This window comes from Stegodyphus dumicola, chromosome 9, assembly GCF_044657685.1.
Source record: "Stegodyphus dumicola isolate Sdum_Otavi_A_Nest chromosome 9, ASM4465768v1".
Taxonomy (NCBI): domain Eukaryota; kingdom Metazoa; phylum Arthropoda; class Arachnida; order Araneae; family Eresidae; genus Stegodyphus; species Stegodyphus dumicola.
In genome coordinates this window covers 97,890,199-97,906,259 of record NC_140776.1, presented here as the reverse complement: position 1 = coordinate 97,906,259, position 16,061 = coordinate 97,890,199, and the positions used below count along the sequence as shown (strand labels likewise).

At 33.8% G+C, this 16,061-nt stretch overlaps 1 protein-coding gene across 1 annotated transcript in view; it reads left to right on the top strand.

Annotated features, from left to right (window-relative positions):
- Positions 1–16,061, top strand: part of LOC118184581 (uncharacterized) — a 566,531-nt gene that overhangs the window by 530,531 nt on the left and 19,939 nt on the right. The window contains exons 6-7 of the mRNA XM_085823800.1: positions 10,273–10,382; positions 14,088–14,202. Of these exons, the coding sequence (XP_085679926.1) occupies positions 10,273–10,382; positions 14,088–14,202 (225 nt within the window). The remainder of the gene's footprint in view (positions 1–10,272; positions 10,383–14,087; positions 14,203–16,061) is intronic.

Here is a 16,061-nt window from a genome sequence, read left to right as displayed (position 1 = left end):
ACTCCCTCCCTGCACTTTCTACCATTCTCTCCAAAACGTATTTCTACTGACGAATTTTATGTGACCCTATACTGCATAGGTTACATGTGTCAGGCTTCAAGTTGCCGTTTAACGCGAAAAAAAATGTCCCGTTACCATCATCCTCTTGAAAAGTTTTCCTTAACGAAAAGTCAAACTTAACGTATGCCGAAATGGCGTAAGGTAAGACGCAGGTACAGTTACAGAAAACGTTTTTTGAGCGCTCCCATTCCCCAGAAATATTTATCAAATAGCTTATAAAAGCAAAAATAACATACAAGAAAGAAGAATGATGTTAAATACACAGCCAATGTAAACAGAATTTGGAATGAAAAACTTATCGAACATACAGAGGAAGACCTTGGGTATAATGATGGGAATCAACTTTCGACAGTGGAAAAATACTGGATATTAGAAAGTACAAAAGAGAGGAAGAAGATCTTCTATTAATGGGTATATTTATATCATCTGCATCCCTCAGGTTATAAAGAATTATTGGATTCTTTCGTGCATTCTTTTCTGGCGTAGGGTATTCCAACAAAAGCGCCGGATTGCTTGAGAACGTATCTTATTTAGTTGAAGCCCGCTGAAACCCGCATCCGGTTATTATCACCTTTTGAGAAAAATCGGTCATCCAACCAGAACTCACTGGAACCCCAAATAAGATGAGCTCCAGTAACTTTATTGTTTGTACAACTGAAACTCAGTGTGTTGTGAATGAAACATTTTCTTTGGCAGTCAGCTGGTACTAGTAGATGCTGAATACGAATATGTTTCACTTTTCTGGGAAAAACAAAATACATGGGAAATCTTGAATAACTGAAAAAGAAAAATCCCATATCGATTTCTTCGGGAAGAGGAATTTTTATGGTCTGTACTCATCTGATCAAAATGACTTCAAATGGATTAGAAATGAAATAAAGGTGTAAAATGTCTGGTCGGGAAGAATATTGTTCAAAATGCTTGTTTTTCTTTCATCCTCGGGACATTTCTTGTTACTAGCAGTTTATTCATCTTTCATTGACCTTTAACATTTCATTTAATTTGTTTTCTTAATTTATATTAATTTATTCTCTCTGCATTTCTTTCATAATTTCATTTTTAATGTTTATAATAATTTTAATTTTTATTTACCTATTTATCGTATATAATCATGTATATATATATATATATTTGAAAAAGGGGAAAAGACGTAGCAAATGTTGATGACGAAGCACGTAGATGGCATATTGAAGGTAGATCCACGTTGAAGAGGAAGAATTTTGATTGCGTGGAATGCTAATCCGTTAATGAATAGCAAACTTGACAGTCGAGGCGGATTAAATTCCATTTCTATTTAAATTCATATTTGTGGTTTACCAAGAGGAACATTTTGGTTTAGGTTAGAAAAGTTACAGTTTTCGCAATCTTGAGTTCAAGAGCTCCTATTTAACTATGTCATGAGCGTTCGGCAGGCAGCGCAACATAGTTTGATCTAGAAATGTTATTGATTTAGAAACACAGCCCAGAAATGTTATTAATTTTTTAGTATAAAGAGGAAATACCCAAATTAAAAATGTGGAATTAAGAGACTATTACTAAATTTATTTATAAAGCTGATTTATGTATTTTGTATCTTACACACACACACACACACATATATATATGTATATTATCTCTTTGCGTTTCGTTTAACTTTAAATACTTCTTATTATTGCATTTATTTAGTTTTGTTTACCGTTCTTGAAAGTCCCGGAGCTTCTAATTTTAAAAATTAAGGTTAACTTGAAGGTCTTAATATTTGTTCTTTTGTATTATGTGCAGTTAGAAAAGAATTAGTAATTCCCCCCCCGCGAAAATTTCATTCTTTTTTATGAATTTGCAAAATTTTGTTTTTTCAGTAAACGTTAATTAATGTAGCCCAAGGCATTAAACATAACTGCATTGTACATTTCTTAATTACTTTTATCTTTGGTTTACCATGTCTAATTATCATTAATTTAGTTGCCTTTATTATCAGGATGCCTTAGTTTAATTTAATTTACTACATCTTCTATAAAAATTAACTCATATTAATTATATGATTATATGACTATGAGATATTTTATAAAGATTTTAATTTATTTTCAACTTTTTTATTGTACTTTATTTATATATTTTTCCTTAATGCTCTTTCTTGAAGTTTTTCCGTAAGGTTCCGGTACTTGTAATTTTAGAAATTAAAATCTGATATGCAAATTAAAAAAAGATAGCCTTCTTGCAAATGTCAAAGCTTTTATAATAATTGCCAGATAGTTCTGTAAGGTTTGTTTTGTCTCACTACCATAATAACCCGTGTAGAACTTCCAAGAAAAGTTGATTACTTAGGAATGACTTGTGGCGCCATCTAGTAGCCTTGCTGAAAACAACTGAAATTTCAAACCGAAGGAATATCTCGTTTAACTCTTTTTTCCTTCTTTAATCCTTTCCTTCTTCGTACTTCAGGATGTTCTGCAGGGTGATTTTGTATAAAAATATGTTTTGAAACTTCTTGGCTCATTCTCTGAACAAATGCAAAATGTTTACATAAAACATTTATGATTTATGTATTGTGCTTATGTATATCAGAAAGAAAGGAATTTATTTTTGTTCTCTAAGCAGTAAAATTGAAAGGGGAAAGATAAATTTCTATATCTACATTTCTCTGAGAAAACAGCAAAAATGTACGAAAGAAAATAATACGAATCGTTATGCACAAAACACTTTTTTTTAGGAGGGGGTGGAGGATGCAACTTTCTCATTAGACGACAGCCTGATGAAAATTATTTTTAAATCATTAAAAAAAAAAAAATGCCTGTTAGATTAGTTATTTCAGTATGCAAATAATTCAGATACAATGACACATTTCTAACGTTTTTCTAATGTTAATATTCAAACTTAAGTCAAGAAAAGCACTATATATATAGTATAAGAAGTAAGACCTGCATTTTATTTAAAGGAGAAATATAGGTAACAGTATCAGCTAATATCTGATAAAGTAGTAATTCACAAGTCAAACAACAAAAATCAGCTTTATATTTACAAAATTTTCACAGGACTAGATTCGATGGTTTTACCAAACCACCATCCTCAGCTGCATTCACGGTTTTGCAGCTGAGGATGGTGGTTCGGTAAAACCATCGAAAGTAGTCCTGTGAAAATTTTGTAAATATAAAGCTGATTTTTGTTGTTTGACTTGTGAATTAGTATTTATTCGGCGTGTTATTGTGTCTTAATGATAGTAGGTTTGTGTGTATGTGTGTGTATGTTTGTTTTTTTTTTTTTTTTTTTTTTTTTAGTTTCTATATGAATTCGCATAAAAAAGAATAAAATAATCTATGACTTGTACCGCAGTGTATCTTTCTACAAAAAATTGTTTGGGACATATTATTTTGCAACGGCGTAAAGAATTATTACATCTCCTCCACTCTGGATTCATAGTATAATGGGCAACATATTCAGGTAGCAACTGGAAGATTTATGGTTCCGTTTCGAAGCGAGCATAGCTAATTTTTCTTGCTCACTGCGTTAAATATGTCTAATGTCTCAACTGTTATGTCAGAACTAAAATGTAATGGACGATAACGTTCGAATCCAAGCAAGGGCAAATCTGATTTTTTTTTTTTTTTTTTTTTTTTTTTTTTTTTTTGTGGATGTGTAAAAATGGAGGTGTACTTTCTGATTATCCGAAACCTCCCTCTCGAAAAGTCACGAATTCGTTCGCGACTAATATTTCGCCAAGCTGAAGCGCGAGTGATAATAATCATTTTCGAAATGGAAACGCAGTAAGAATTCCATAAAAGAGCAGTGAATCAAAATAGGATTAAAACGGTAAGAAACATCGATAACAAAACACTAACTTAAAAAAGAAAATCCCCAGTAATTTCCCCATGTAACACAGTGATCTGGTTTCGTTTAAGAAATTTAGAATTGCATAAATTCAACATGCTCTTAACTACGGCATTGCACACTGGCCAGAACAGACATGTGCTACGCGCATATTTGAATTGCCACATAAATACGTTTTTGGCGACATCATGGGTTACCAGTTAACTATTTGGACAACATATTGCTCTGCCTAAACTGCTTTGCTTTGTCAACAAAGGAACAATTTTAACATAGGTTGAGAAGTTCTTCCACGTGCATCATATTCATCTCATCTTTCTTCTTCAGATTCTCATCTGTTTAGGATCCTACAGATGACAATTTCTGCTCATTGCTTTACAGACATCGATTGTGTCAAATCTTGTATCAATAACTTCACCACCTCTGGAGCCACAGTCCTTCTTTGAACTGGGAATACAGAAACTACCTGATTTATAGACTAAAAGTGGTAGACGGTCGGGAAGAAATCTTCGTTGATTAAGATTGTATTTCGTTAAAATTGTTTATTTTGTATAAAAAGCACTGTGGAAACTTTTGAACACAAATTGATGGGACATTTTGGGTGGTACAGATCTTGATCACTTCTTGATTGCACCTAAAAATATATAAATTATCAAAATGTCTGCTTCGAGATCAGAAATATCTTTCCATGTAGTCCGTATTTAAGAATATGCACGGCATAAGAAAAAAAAAAATTACCGCTCTGATTTCTTTATAAATCTCCCCATACTTTCGAGCCGTTATTATTACTCACAAGCCGGCGTAATAATTCTGAATCTTTTCCTGTACTTCAAGGAAGGTTCTCAATTTCAGTGTATCGCAGTGAATGTGCTTGGTTCCCCCCCCCAAAATCCCATGTTTATTACATATACTTAATTCAAATGAGACTCATTTTCTCTTTAATTTTCCTTCAGACCCTAACTTTAGTGCAGAAAAAAAACTTAACATTTTTTATCACTCAATCTTTCCGTATTCCTTTGAAGCATTATCGAGATTACGTGTGAAAATGTGCACATTTTTCAAAAATTTTGAATATACCTGGCAAGTCTCCTAAAAAAAATGTTTGAAAAAAAAAGAGAGAAAGAAAAAGTTGAAAAAAATAATTTCCGTTAAATATTTACTGCGGGGAAGGAGAAAAAGGTTAAAATTCCCGACAACGAAATTTCCCTCTTTTTTTAATATTTCTCCCTCCTCAATTTCCTTCCTTTTTCCTAGAGAAAAGCCACTGAAAAATGGTGAAGTCTTACCTTTTTTTTTCTTTTGCTGGAGGTTTTAGATGCTGTAATCAGCAAAAAGGAGGCTTTGAGGGTTATTACATTTGAGTACTGAATTAAGGAAGTGATATTTTTTCCTTCTTTTTCGGCATCAAAAAATAATCCGCTTTAATCCGAGGATTAATTTTGCTCAGGGAGAAGGGGAGGAAGTATCGATTATGCTTGGTTTCATTTGTATCATTATTTTGTGTTTTCTTGCCTCGAACTATGCTTCCAATATTTCCATATTTGGTTTTGTGTGTAAATATATATTATTTAAATTTTCAAACTTTAAATCTTACTAAAGTACCAGGTACAACGTAGAAACAATGACAACTGATTTGGAATAAGATAAAAAGAATAATACATTGTTTACATAAAAACTTAAAAACAAATGGAAAAAACATTTATCTGAAGCTGAAAACAATAAAGCTGAGAAGCTAAAATCTTTGAACATAATTTCATTACGTTATTGTTCTTTTGATGGGCAGATTAATACAATTTACACTGTATACATTTTTATTTGGTTTCAGCTTTTTATTTTTATCTATTTATTACGGGTTCCGTCATTAGGCACTACACGGAAGAGGAAGGAGGCAACGTGGATGTCTTTTTAAGGAAAACTGGCCCGTGTCCACTTTACATTAATGAAAAATCACGAAAGCGCCCATGCATCCAACCCGTTCGCCGGGACTCGAATACCGGACAGAACTATCAGTGTTCAGCGGCTTTTACCGCTTGGCCGCTAGTAGGCTCAGCTTTTGATTGATGGTTTCTCTATTTGTTTTTGAATTTTACGTAAATAATGTAAACAGTTTACCATCATTTGTACTTTTTATAACTTTGGGCAGCAGAAATGTTTAAAGTTTGAAATTTTATATAATTACACTTTAACTTTTGCTGCATTTGAGCATAATTAAAATTTATTTGAATGATTAAATTAGTTTGTATAACTTGGTTATTGATTTAGTTTTTATCCTCAATACTTTATATATATATATGTGTGTGTGTATATAAATAGGAAGGAACATTAAGAATACTGCGCCTAGTCTGCAATGATTAAATTAAACATAATAAAAAAGAATAAATCTAATTAAAAATGAAAGGGGATACTCCTATTCTAATTCCTATATTTCAAACTAAAATTAAGTGAGCCAATAAAGAAACTAAGAATTACAATTTACAGAGTCATGATTTTTAAGTAATGTTTAAAAGCAATACAAAAATTAAAATTACAATTTTTTAAATATTAAAAGAAAATTTAAAATATTTGAAATAGTAAAAGGGAAAGCAGTTGAAAAAATTACTTTACAAAGCAATGGCTAAGCCGATTAGCATATGCATAGCAAGGACAAAACACAATGTCTAAACGGCTAGAAAGAGTGTGAAATAAGCTAATTTCTCCTGAATAAGTCAGTCAGTATTGTTTCTTTGTCTTTTCGATTGTTCATTTTTACTTAATTTTCTTTATATGGCTTTAATAATTATTATTAGCGAATTTAGCATCATAGTTTTATGCATATCCACTACTATTAGCCATTGCTTATAAAGAATTTTTCCAACTGTTGCTTTTCCTTTTACTATTTCAAGCATTTTAAAAATTTTAAAAAAGTAATATTTTCAAAATATTTTTTTTAAACTTTTAATTTTAATTTTTATATTGCTTTTAAATATTATTTATAAACTTACTTTGTAAATTGGAATTTAAGTATACTTCAAACTGTAATTTTTAATTTTCTTTATTGGATTTCCTAATTTTAATTTGAAATATAGAAATTATAATAGGAGTATTTCCCTTTCTTTCTTCTTATATATATAAATGTGTGTGTGTGTGTGTGTGTGTGTGTGTGTTTCCACATAAGTCCTGACCTATTTTTCTCCTCACAACCGTTAGTACGCTCAGTTACAAAAATGTTTCCATTGATGTAAATACTTATATTTTAAATTTTATAAATCTTTTTTGAAAAATTACGAAATGTCAATTTTTATACGTTCTCTCGTTCCTGTATTTACCTTTAGGAAAATTTTTATGAATATTATAAAATGTAAAGTATCTGACCCCCGTACAAAAAAAATCGCTGATATATTTCATTTTAAAGCTGGAGATCGTATTCAAAATATATACGTAAGTTAAACATTAACATGACCTTTGCTAGTAGTTTGCGAGGATTTGTCTTTATTAAAAAAAGACTAAAGGACTAAAAGAATCACTAAGTTAACGACTCCATTTTAAAATTGAGGGGAGCTCGTATTTTGAAATATTGAACACATTAAGAAAGGGGGAAATGACGCGAATATTTGAATGTTTTTTTTTTTTTTTTTTTTTTTTTTTAATTTTTAGAACCTGGTGCTAAGAGGTTAAGAAGGGGAACATATGCTAGGCAATATTGTGTGTATATATATATATATATATATATATATATATACACTGGTGTGCAAAAATTAAGGACGGAGTCGAGAAATTAGCATATCAGCTGAACGAAGAGGCAGAGCGGAAAGAAAGACCAATCAGGAGATTAAGTAAGGTGATGTACGGATGTACGGTAGTACATGCGCAGATATGCAGGTAGACGTAATGGGGGAGTGTCTGAGTAGTATAAAGCATGTTGTCGGTGTAAGATCAGTATTTCTAGCAAAGAGATTGCACGCCGTATAGCAGTTAAAATCACTCCGAGTTGCTGCCTCAGCGAGAAATGGCGAATAATCAATCTGTTAGACGACATCTGGATGCTTTTACCCTAGGTCGAATCATTGGGAAGTTGGAGGAAGGCCGCAGTGGGACAAGTGTGGCTGCAGAGTTCGGAATTGCTCACAGCATCGTTTCACGACTTTGGAGACAATTTCAAACTACAGGAACAGCTATCCGGGGGTTTAGTAGTGGTCATCCACGAGGAACCACACCCGCAGATGACCGGTATATTGCCTTACAGGCCAGAAGAAACAGGCGGCAGATAGCGGGAGAAATCGCTAGACACACGACTCATCCCTCGAACATCATTGAAAGGGACAGGTATGGAGGTGGCGGTGTTCTCGTTTGGGGAGGCATCATGCTTGGTAGTCGTACAGACCTTAACATCTTCGACGCAGGTTCAGTCAATAGGACCCGTTATTGTAACGAGATTCTTCTTCCATATGTGCATCTTTTTAGAGGCGCTATGGGTCCGCAGTTCCTTTTCATGGACGACAATGCACCATGTCATCGCACAGTAGCTGGCGAACAGCTCTTAGAGAGTGAGGATATTGAACGTATGGATTGGCCGGCACGATCTCCGGATCTCAATCCTATCGAGCATGTATGGGATTTTCTAGGCAGATGCTTGGCAGCTCGTACCTTACCACCAGTAACGATTCCGGAGCTTCGATTGGCGCTGCAAGACGAATGGGCAGCAATGCCTCAACAACTCATTGACACCCTCATTCTCAGCATGGGCAGACGCTGTGAAACCTGCCTAGCAGTCAGGGGAGATCATATCCACTATTAAAGACCGGATGTTTCTTGCTGGACACTCATCACAGGGATGTTTCGGCCTTCAGTCGCATTGCGCTCCATGCTACTTTTTCAATACAGCTTCTTTTTATCCCTCTGATTTCTCTTTTAGTAAGCGTTGCTTGCATTACTCATGTTCTTACGTATTGGGGATCTTACGGTATTAAATGTGTTGATTTGGAAAGCTTTTGTACAAAGTTATATTGAAAAAATCGTCTCGTCCTTAATTTTTTACACCAGTGTATATATATATATATATATGTGTGTGTGTGTGTGTGTGTGTGTGTGTATGTATGTACAAATATTTAAACTATATTCGCTAAAAGAACGTGTTTAGTAATATTTTTTCCCGTCATACAGCTGTTAAATTATAAAAATGTGTAAACATAAATGCGAATAAAGTGTAATATATGCGACAAATTGCAATATATTGAAAAGAAATTGTAGATAGGTGAATGTTAAAGTAAAAACCAGTATTACCAGCCGTAAAACAAAATAATGCACAGATACCCCCCCCTCCAATTTGAAATCCAAAGATAAAGGCAGTGTAAAAATGAAAATTAAGTCAATTCAAAAATAACAAAATGAATTGTGAAATTACGCGTACAGTCAATTCTCTATTATTTGTAGGTAAATTAACCGAAAGCCGCTCATGTTGGCATCCATCCAGGTTGCGAATTAACCGGACCATGTCTAAAAGCGGCTTAGTTTATATATTGCGTAACGATAGAAAAATTACTGTCATAAAGCCATCAGCGTAAAGAAACTATCTACGGAAAATATAGAAAGGGTGAGAAAAGTGTTTGGGACAGAAGTTGTAATTTAATATGATTTCATGATTATTTATATCTTAATTCTTCATTGTTAATGATGCTTATTCTGACATTATTTCTAATGATGTTACATACAGTGTGTTTTAGTTTACATTAACGAATGAACTTAATCTCAAGATTAAACTGCGTGAAAATACGCATAAATTGCTAATTGTATTTTATCTTAATTTTCATATACATTATTCTCATTCCTAGTGTTTTTTAACGGCCCTGAATTTGAGTTAACCGTTGTTGTCATGTCGGTTAACCGGGTTGATTTTGAGTTAACCGTTGTTGTCATGCCGGTTAATTAGAAGTTGACTGTACGTATTTATTTTTTCGCATTATAAATGTGTTTTTTTCCTCTAATAGATGGTCATAAAATTAAAAATGCCAACGTAAATAAGTAAATAAATGTGTAAATGCAGCTGAATTTGGCAGGTAATTTAAAAAGATTTGCATCCCGTAATTCCAGCTCTGAATTATTAAAAGACCTGAGTTATTTTCATAAACTAGCCATTTTATTCGGATATTGTTTTTATCTGCGGAACTTAATCATAACAATGTGAGCTGTCACTAATAAAAGGTAATATCATGGGAAAGATTTAACTGGATAGTTTTTTATTCTCGTTTGGAGTTAGCTATCGAAAATATTCCTCAGAACTCTCGGTGGGCGTTTGGTAAACTAATCGATTTTCTCTTTTTTTTTTTTTTTTTTGTTGTTGGTCGATGAACGTGCTCATGAATCAGCGTTGCCACTGCATGTATGTCTGTTGTTATATTTTGTTTTATTGATGAAATTCTTTTGTTCCTTTTTCAGCGGAGGAGCTCGTATGTTTGGCAACGTGGAAGGAAGGCTCGACGCGCTACCTGGTGGGCAAACTGGAGCACCGCGTGGCCAAAGCCGATGAAGATAAATTCAGGTGTTTCGTAAGTGTTACTTTTTTGTCTTCTTTTCTTTGGAAATCTCTTTCGCCATGTTATCCATCTTTATTTAGACTTCGCGTTGCTGTGCGCATACTTATTGCCTGCATGATTGAAATGTTAGCGATGAGGACACTCGCTATGTTTGGGCACATAAAATAAACTGGTTTTCTTAAAGAAAGATGCCAGATTTTTTGTCACCATTATCATAGGATTAAAAAAGAGACCAAAGATGTGAATAATTTATTTACAATTCTTACTTACAGGACATATCAGGTTTTTAGAGACTGACTGCTAAAATTGTATTCCCTGCTTTTATGGGAATGAGGAAGGTAGTCACCGAATAGCTTTCATATTATATTTAGCAATAAACTGTCTGAAAAAGGTTTAAAAATTTTCTAGACTTTTTTATAAGTATTAACTTGAGAAACCGCTTACAGAGACCTTTTTCGTGGAAGAAATAAACTGCGCTTTTACCAGGATTCGAACCACCGAGCATCCAATAATAGCGAGAGGGCTGTTCATTTTCAACCTGAAAGCATATACGAGAATGCCGGAGAGACCGAGTCAACCAAGCTTAAAGAAGAAGAGTTATCATCCCTCTCATTTTTGTAATCTGTTACTTTAAAATAAAAACTTCAAGGTTAATTTTTCTCCCTTGATTTGACTCGTAACTACGGAAATCGATGATTCCGATTTGACTCGTAACTATGGAAATCGATGATTCCGATTTGACTCGTAACTATGGAAATCGATGATTCCGATTTGACTCGTAACTATGGAAATCGATGATTCTGATTTGACTCGTAACCATGGAAACAGCAGCTGCGAAACAAAGTCTCGCTAAATTTTTTCCCCGTTTCATTTCTGTTTAGCATGTTTCGTTTCATGAAAAGCACGCGAATGAGAAGTAACTTAAATGCAGTCTCAGATGCCGAGAAAAAATAAATGTGCGGTGATGATAACACGAGTTACGATGTCAAATGGGGGAGGGGCTACGAATATCTTTAAAGTGAATATTTAAAAGTAACAAATTAGAATTAGGGTGCTCTTGTGAAAATTATTACACTTTTTTAAGCCAGAAAATGTGAGAAGTCTAATGTACCCTCGCCGAGATTCGAACCACGGAGTGCTAGGTAGATAAGCTACGAGTTACACCATAAGAACAAGCACGGAGGAGGGAGATAATTCCGTACATTTTCCTCCACTTAAAGGGCCAGTAGGTAGAGTAACGAAACTTCGTCAGTTAATGTCATTTACATGCAGATTGGGGAGGCTATTATAATTATTTTTAATTTGGGGGGTGGAGTGCGAATTACGATTTTTATCCAATTATTAAGATTGATGGCTATATCAGAGTAATTATTATTATGTAAAAACATTTACGGTGTTTGGATAGAGAATTATGAAAAATCAACTATCACCTTGGCAAGATTTTAATCAAGTATCTTCCAGTGCAACGTAGACGTGTTGATCATTTTCACAATGACAGAACGCACAGGGGATTGGGATAATGCATTTCAACGTTATTTGCAAATATTTCTACGCCATTTATTTGTATAATGAACAAAAGGAGCTGAAGTTTTTTGAGTTTTTATTTTTTGAATGCATGTTTTGTTGTGTTTGTTCCATGGTCATAAACTAAGCCATTATTCCGTGTCCCAACATGTCCGCTTGCCGCCGCCAAATCGATTTCACCTAGGGCGGAATGATTGCGTTTTCTCCGCGTAGCGAGATTTTATCCGCCTCCTCTCAGTTCCCCTTGTGTTCGCATTTATTTTATTTTTTTGTTGTGAAAGGTCAGGTCGAGTGGCAACGGCAGACGCTGATTGCCTGAAATTTCTCTTCACTACCATCCTTTTGTTGCGATAGTACAATTGTGTTCAAAAAAAGAAAAGCATTAGAAAAAAAAAAATTTTTTTTGTAATCTAGGAACTTTTAGGCGGATTTTGTCTGCTCGTTTCCAGTGAATGAAGATGAGTCGAGGTGTTTTACCAAATAAGATTTGGCGCGTTTATGCTTTTCTTTAGCCGAGTTTTCGTACTGGGAGTTGGGAAGCTTCTTGTGAAAGAATCTTTCTCTAATCAACGAAAAGAGTTGTAAATGTACCTAAATATTTTTTTTTAAAAAGTGGGGAAACAGCTTTCTCAGCGGATTGGCAGAACCATATATTTATTCCCAAAAGTAACGTCTTTGCTTAGTTCTGCAAATTTAAGTTGCAGTTGCATCATTGATTTAGGTCTGTCTGCAATTTTCTGTGGTAAGGAATCAGTGACTCTGATAATAATTTTAAGTAGTTATATTAGAGTATGGGAATCATCAGATCTATGCCATGTTCATTACAACTGGGATTTTGCAAATAGTTTTGTTTTAAGTTAATGCTCTGCCAGTTCTTAAAAGAAATTATAATATATGGAGAGAAAGATTAGGTAAGTTCTAGAATATCTCCATCGAACCTGTAAGCATCGAAACATTACTTTTTTACTTGAAGTTTCAAAATGACCTAAACAAGGGAAATAAATCTTGAAAGCTTATGTGACGTAATTCTGCGATCCATACTCTACAAACTAATGTTTTCTGCCTTTTTTCCCTGAAACTGTCAACACTAGATTAACCGAATTGCGGATTAACCAAACCTTAGCTAATAAATTAACATTAAAATTATTGGGAGACTTAAAGCAGCGAGAATCAGTGCAATATTCATAAACTTACAGAACTAGTTTCAAAATTTTAAATAGAGAACCTTCTTCAGCTGCAGAAGTGCACATGACCTCTCGGCTTTAGGAGATTATAAGAATTCTGTTGTCATTCCTTTCTTTCCAACGATTAGCAATAAAACGGCTCGCATTTTACAGAAATTCAATTTTCGGGGCGTCTTCTCTTCTGTCAATAAAATTCACAGTTCCATACTTAAGGACTCCATTCCGGACATGAACTCCTGGGATGTATACAGGATCCTTTGCCAGTGTGGTTTCAAACTTAGAGAGCCTTGAAATTCGCACGAAAGAACATGAGAATATGTTAGGAAAAGAGAAACACAGAAATCCTCTGTTGGTGAGAAAAATCACATTTCCATTTTTCTGCAACCAAAAGTATTGTTGGCGTATTAGATTTTACAAAGGTGGTTTACATTTATAAAAAAACCCTTCAGTTCTAGTTAACGATCCGGTCCGTCTTTATTTCCAGCTTTTAAGGAAATTGCTACTTTAGCTGTTTTCATTTTTCATCACTACAAGGCGCCAGTAACTTGACTTCCTTCATCGCATCATCTTATCACTTGCTTCTCTGTAGTCATATGTATTTCCCATGTCATTGCATGTCGTTGTCCCCCTCCCCATTATTAGATCGGCTAATCAGGAGTCTACTTTATTTGGTGCTATTTAAAAATAGGCAACAAAAAAATCAAGCTTCAAGTGCAATACATTTGGAATTGACTATATCCATTTCGAGGTGGAGCAAGCGTAAGTACCTTTGCTCAGGAGCCAAGATTTTTGCGCACGTGGAAAAGCAAAAGCCGTATATTTATACGAGAATAAAAACTAAAACTAACGTAGCGCCATCTGTCGAATAGTAATAATAATATGTCATAATAAATAATAATGATATATCAAAATTAAGATGCTTGAAGTTGAAAGAAATTGTCTTTTTTTTATCTAATTTTAAATTCTGAATTTGAGTGTTTCACTTACAGTTAATTAATTGCATTTTTAGGTGTACGAGCAGACGGAAGACGGCAATGGGTATTTGGTCGCTCAGTCCGGGGATGCCACGTGTGATGGACTCTTTACTCCTTTGGAAGGTTCTAGAACCATGCGTCTCATGAAAGGTATTTTTAATTTAGCATCACTCAAAACTTAACTGCACTTGTCTAGTATAGAGATAAAGGTGCTTACGTATTAGCGCAGTAACCTTTGTAAAAGTCACGAAATTTTCAACATGTTCCGAACTTCGTAATAAAATATTTGCAGGAATATGCTATTTTACTGTATACAATGGCTAAAAAAAGCAATTACTTTGAATTTTTTCTTAAAGCTATCTTCACGAAATTTCTACCAGGATAAAAGAAACGAAAATCCGCTTTTAAGTGGGTTTATTAATTGATATTTTAGATTAAACACATAATTTAAATGTAAATTATGTATTTAGCAAATAAATTTTGCAATGAGCAACCAGCATCTTTTGCTCCTGAAAAAAATCGCCAAACTGCGCAGAGCTAATACCTAATTACCGAGGTATTAATTTTCGGCCTTATGGTATTTCGTAATATAACCTGATCCGCCATGACTTTTGTGATTGTAAACTCAGTGTTTTATATCTACTCTTACTTCGTTTTGGCACTGTGAGAAATGTCTTCAGAGTTGATAACTTTGTTTATTGGAATTTTTAATGTGGGTTGTACCTACAAAAGCGATGGATTTAATATGCGCAAAAAAATACTTTATTCTTAGAAAACGGAAAATATTTTTACCTGCTTGCTACAGGTTGATTTAAGAATCTCCTTTTTGATTTGATCTGATAACACTGGCATTTTATCAGTGTCACTTCATTTTGCAGCATCGTTGCAATTGAGTCTACATGGTGTGCTATACGATGGAACAAACAGCGACTTTTGATTGTGAAAATCTATTGCAAGAATGGTGAATATTACACATAGACTGTTATAAAGCTTCGTAAAATCTTTGGACGTGAACTGGTACCTGATGGAACAACATTTTTCAGATTGGTAAAGAAATCTGAAGACACAGGTTTGACCACCACGCTCTCGATTTAGACGGTCTGTTGAAAACATGCCCTCTAATTTGCGTGACAGTATTCAGTATTATTGCAAGCCCCCAAAAATCCGAACTTAGAGAAACAAATAAACACACACACACACACACACACACACAAAAAAAAAAAAAAAAAAAAAAAAAAAAAAAATGAAGAAACTGAATGTGTCATTAGCCACCTCGACAGGCATGTACATGAAAAATGATTCGCAGGTCATAGAGGACATATGCTGTACATTATTTTCATTCTTAAATCGGAACATTTACCTGCTGTAAGTATGATAAAATATTTTCCATTTTCTGAAAATAAACTGTTTTATTGCATATACTAAATCTGACGTTTTTTGGGACACCCTATATTTGGGTAAAGATCGAGGCCTTTTTAACTTTGTACGGATTTTTGTGATTATGAAGTGGCTGAAGAGCAGCTCATATTTTAGCTGATGTTCTTTTTAAGTATCTAATTTTCTTTTTCCTTAATGAAATTAAATTTAGTTATTTTTCTAAAATATAAATAAATGCTATGTATATTCTCTTTAGTTTTGCATTATTTACAGTAAACTTTATCAGTTTTCTTTTTAAGATGCAACCATATGTAATTGATTCCCTGACATTCATGCAACCATGCTTGCAACAATTCATGCAAAAGCGGAAATGTTTTTTAAGTTGCAGAAAATTGACCGCACGAATCAGTTGTCGATAAGATGAATTAATTGATATTTTAGATTAAACACATAATTTAAATGTAAATTATGTATATTATGTTATTACCAATTGATTATAGCCAACCTTTTCACGATGTGCTACTGCTTACATAGACTAGCGCATAATATCTTCATTTTTAGGAGGTTTGAGGATATTGTTGTTGACCGTACCTTTTAAATCAGGTAGTTTAGGAACCTGGCCATTGTCAAAT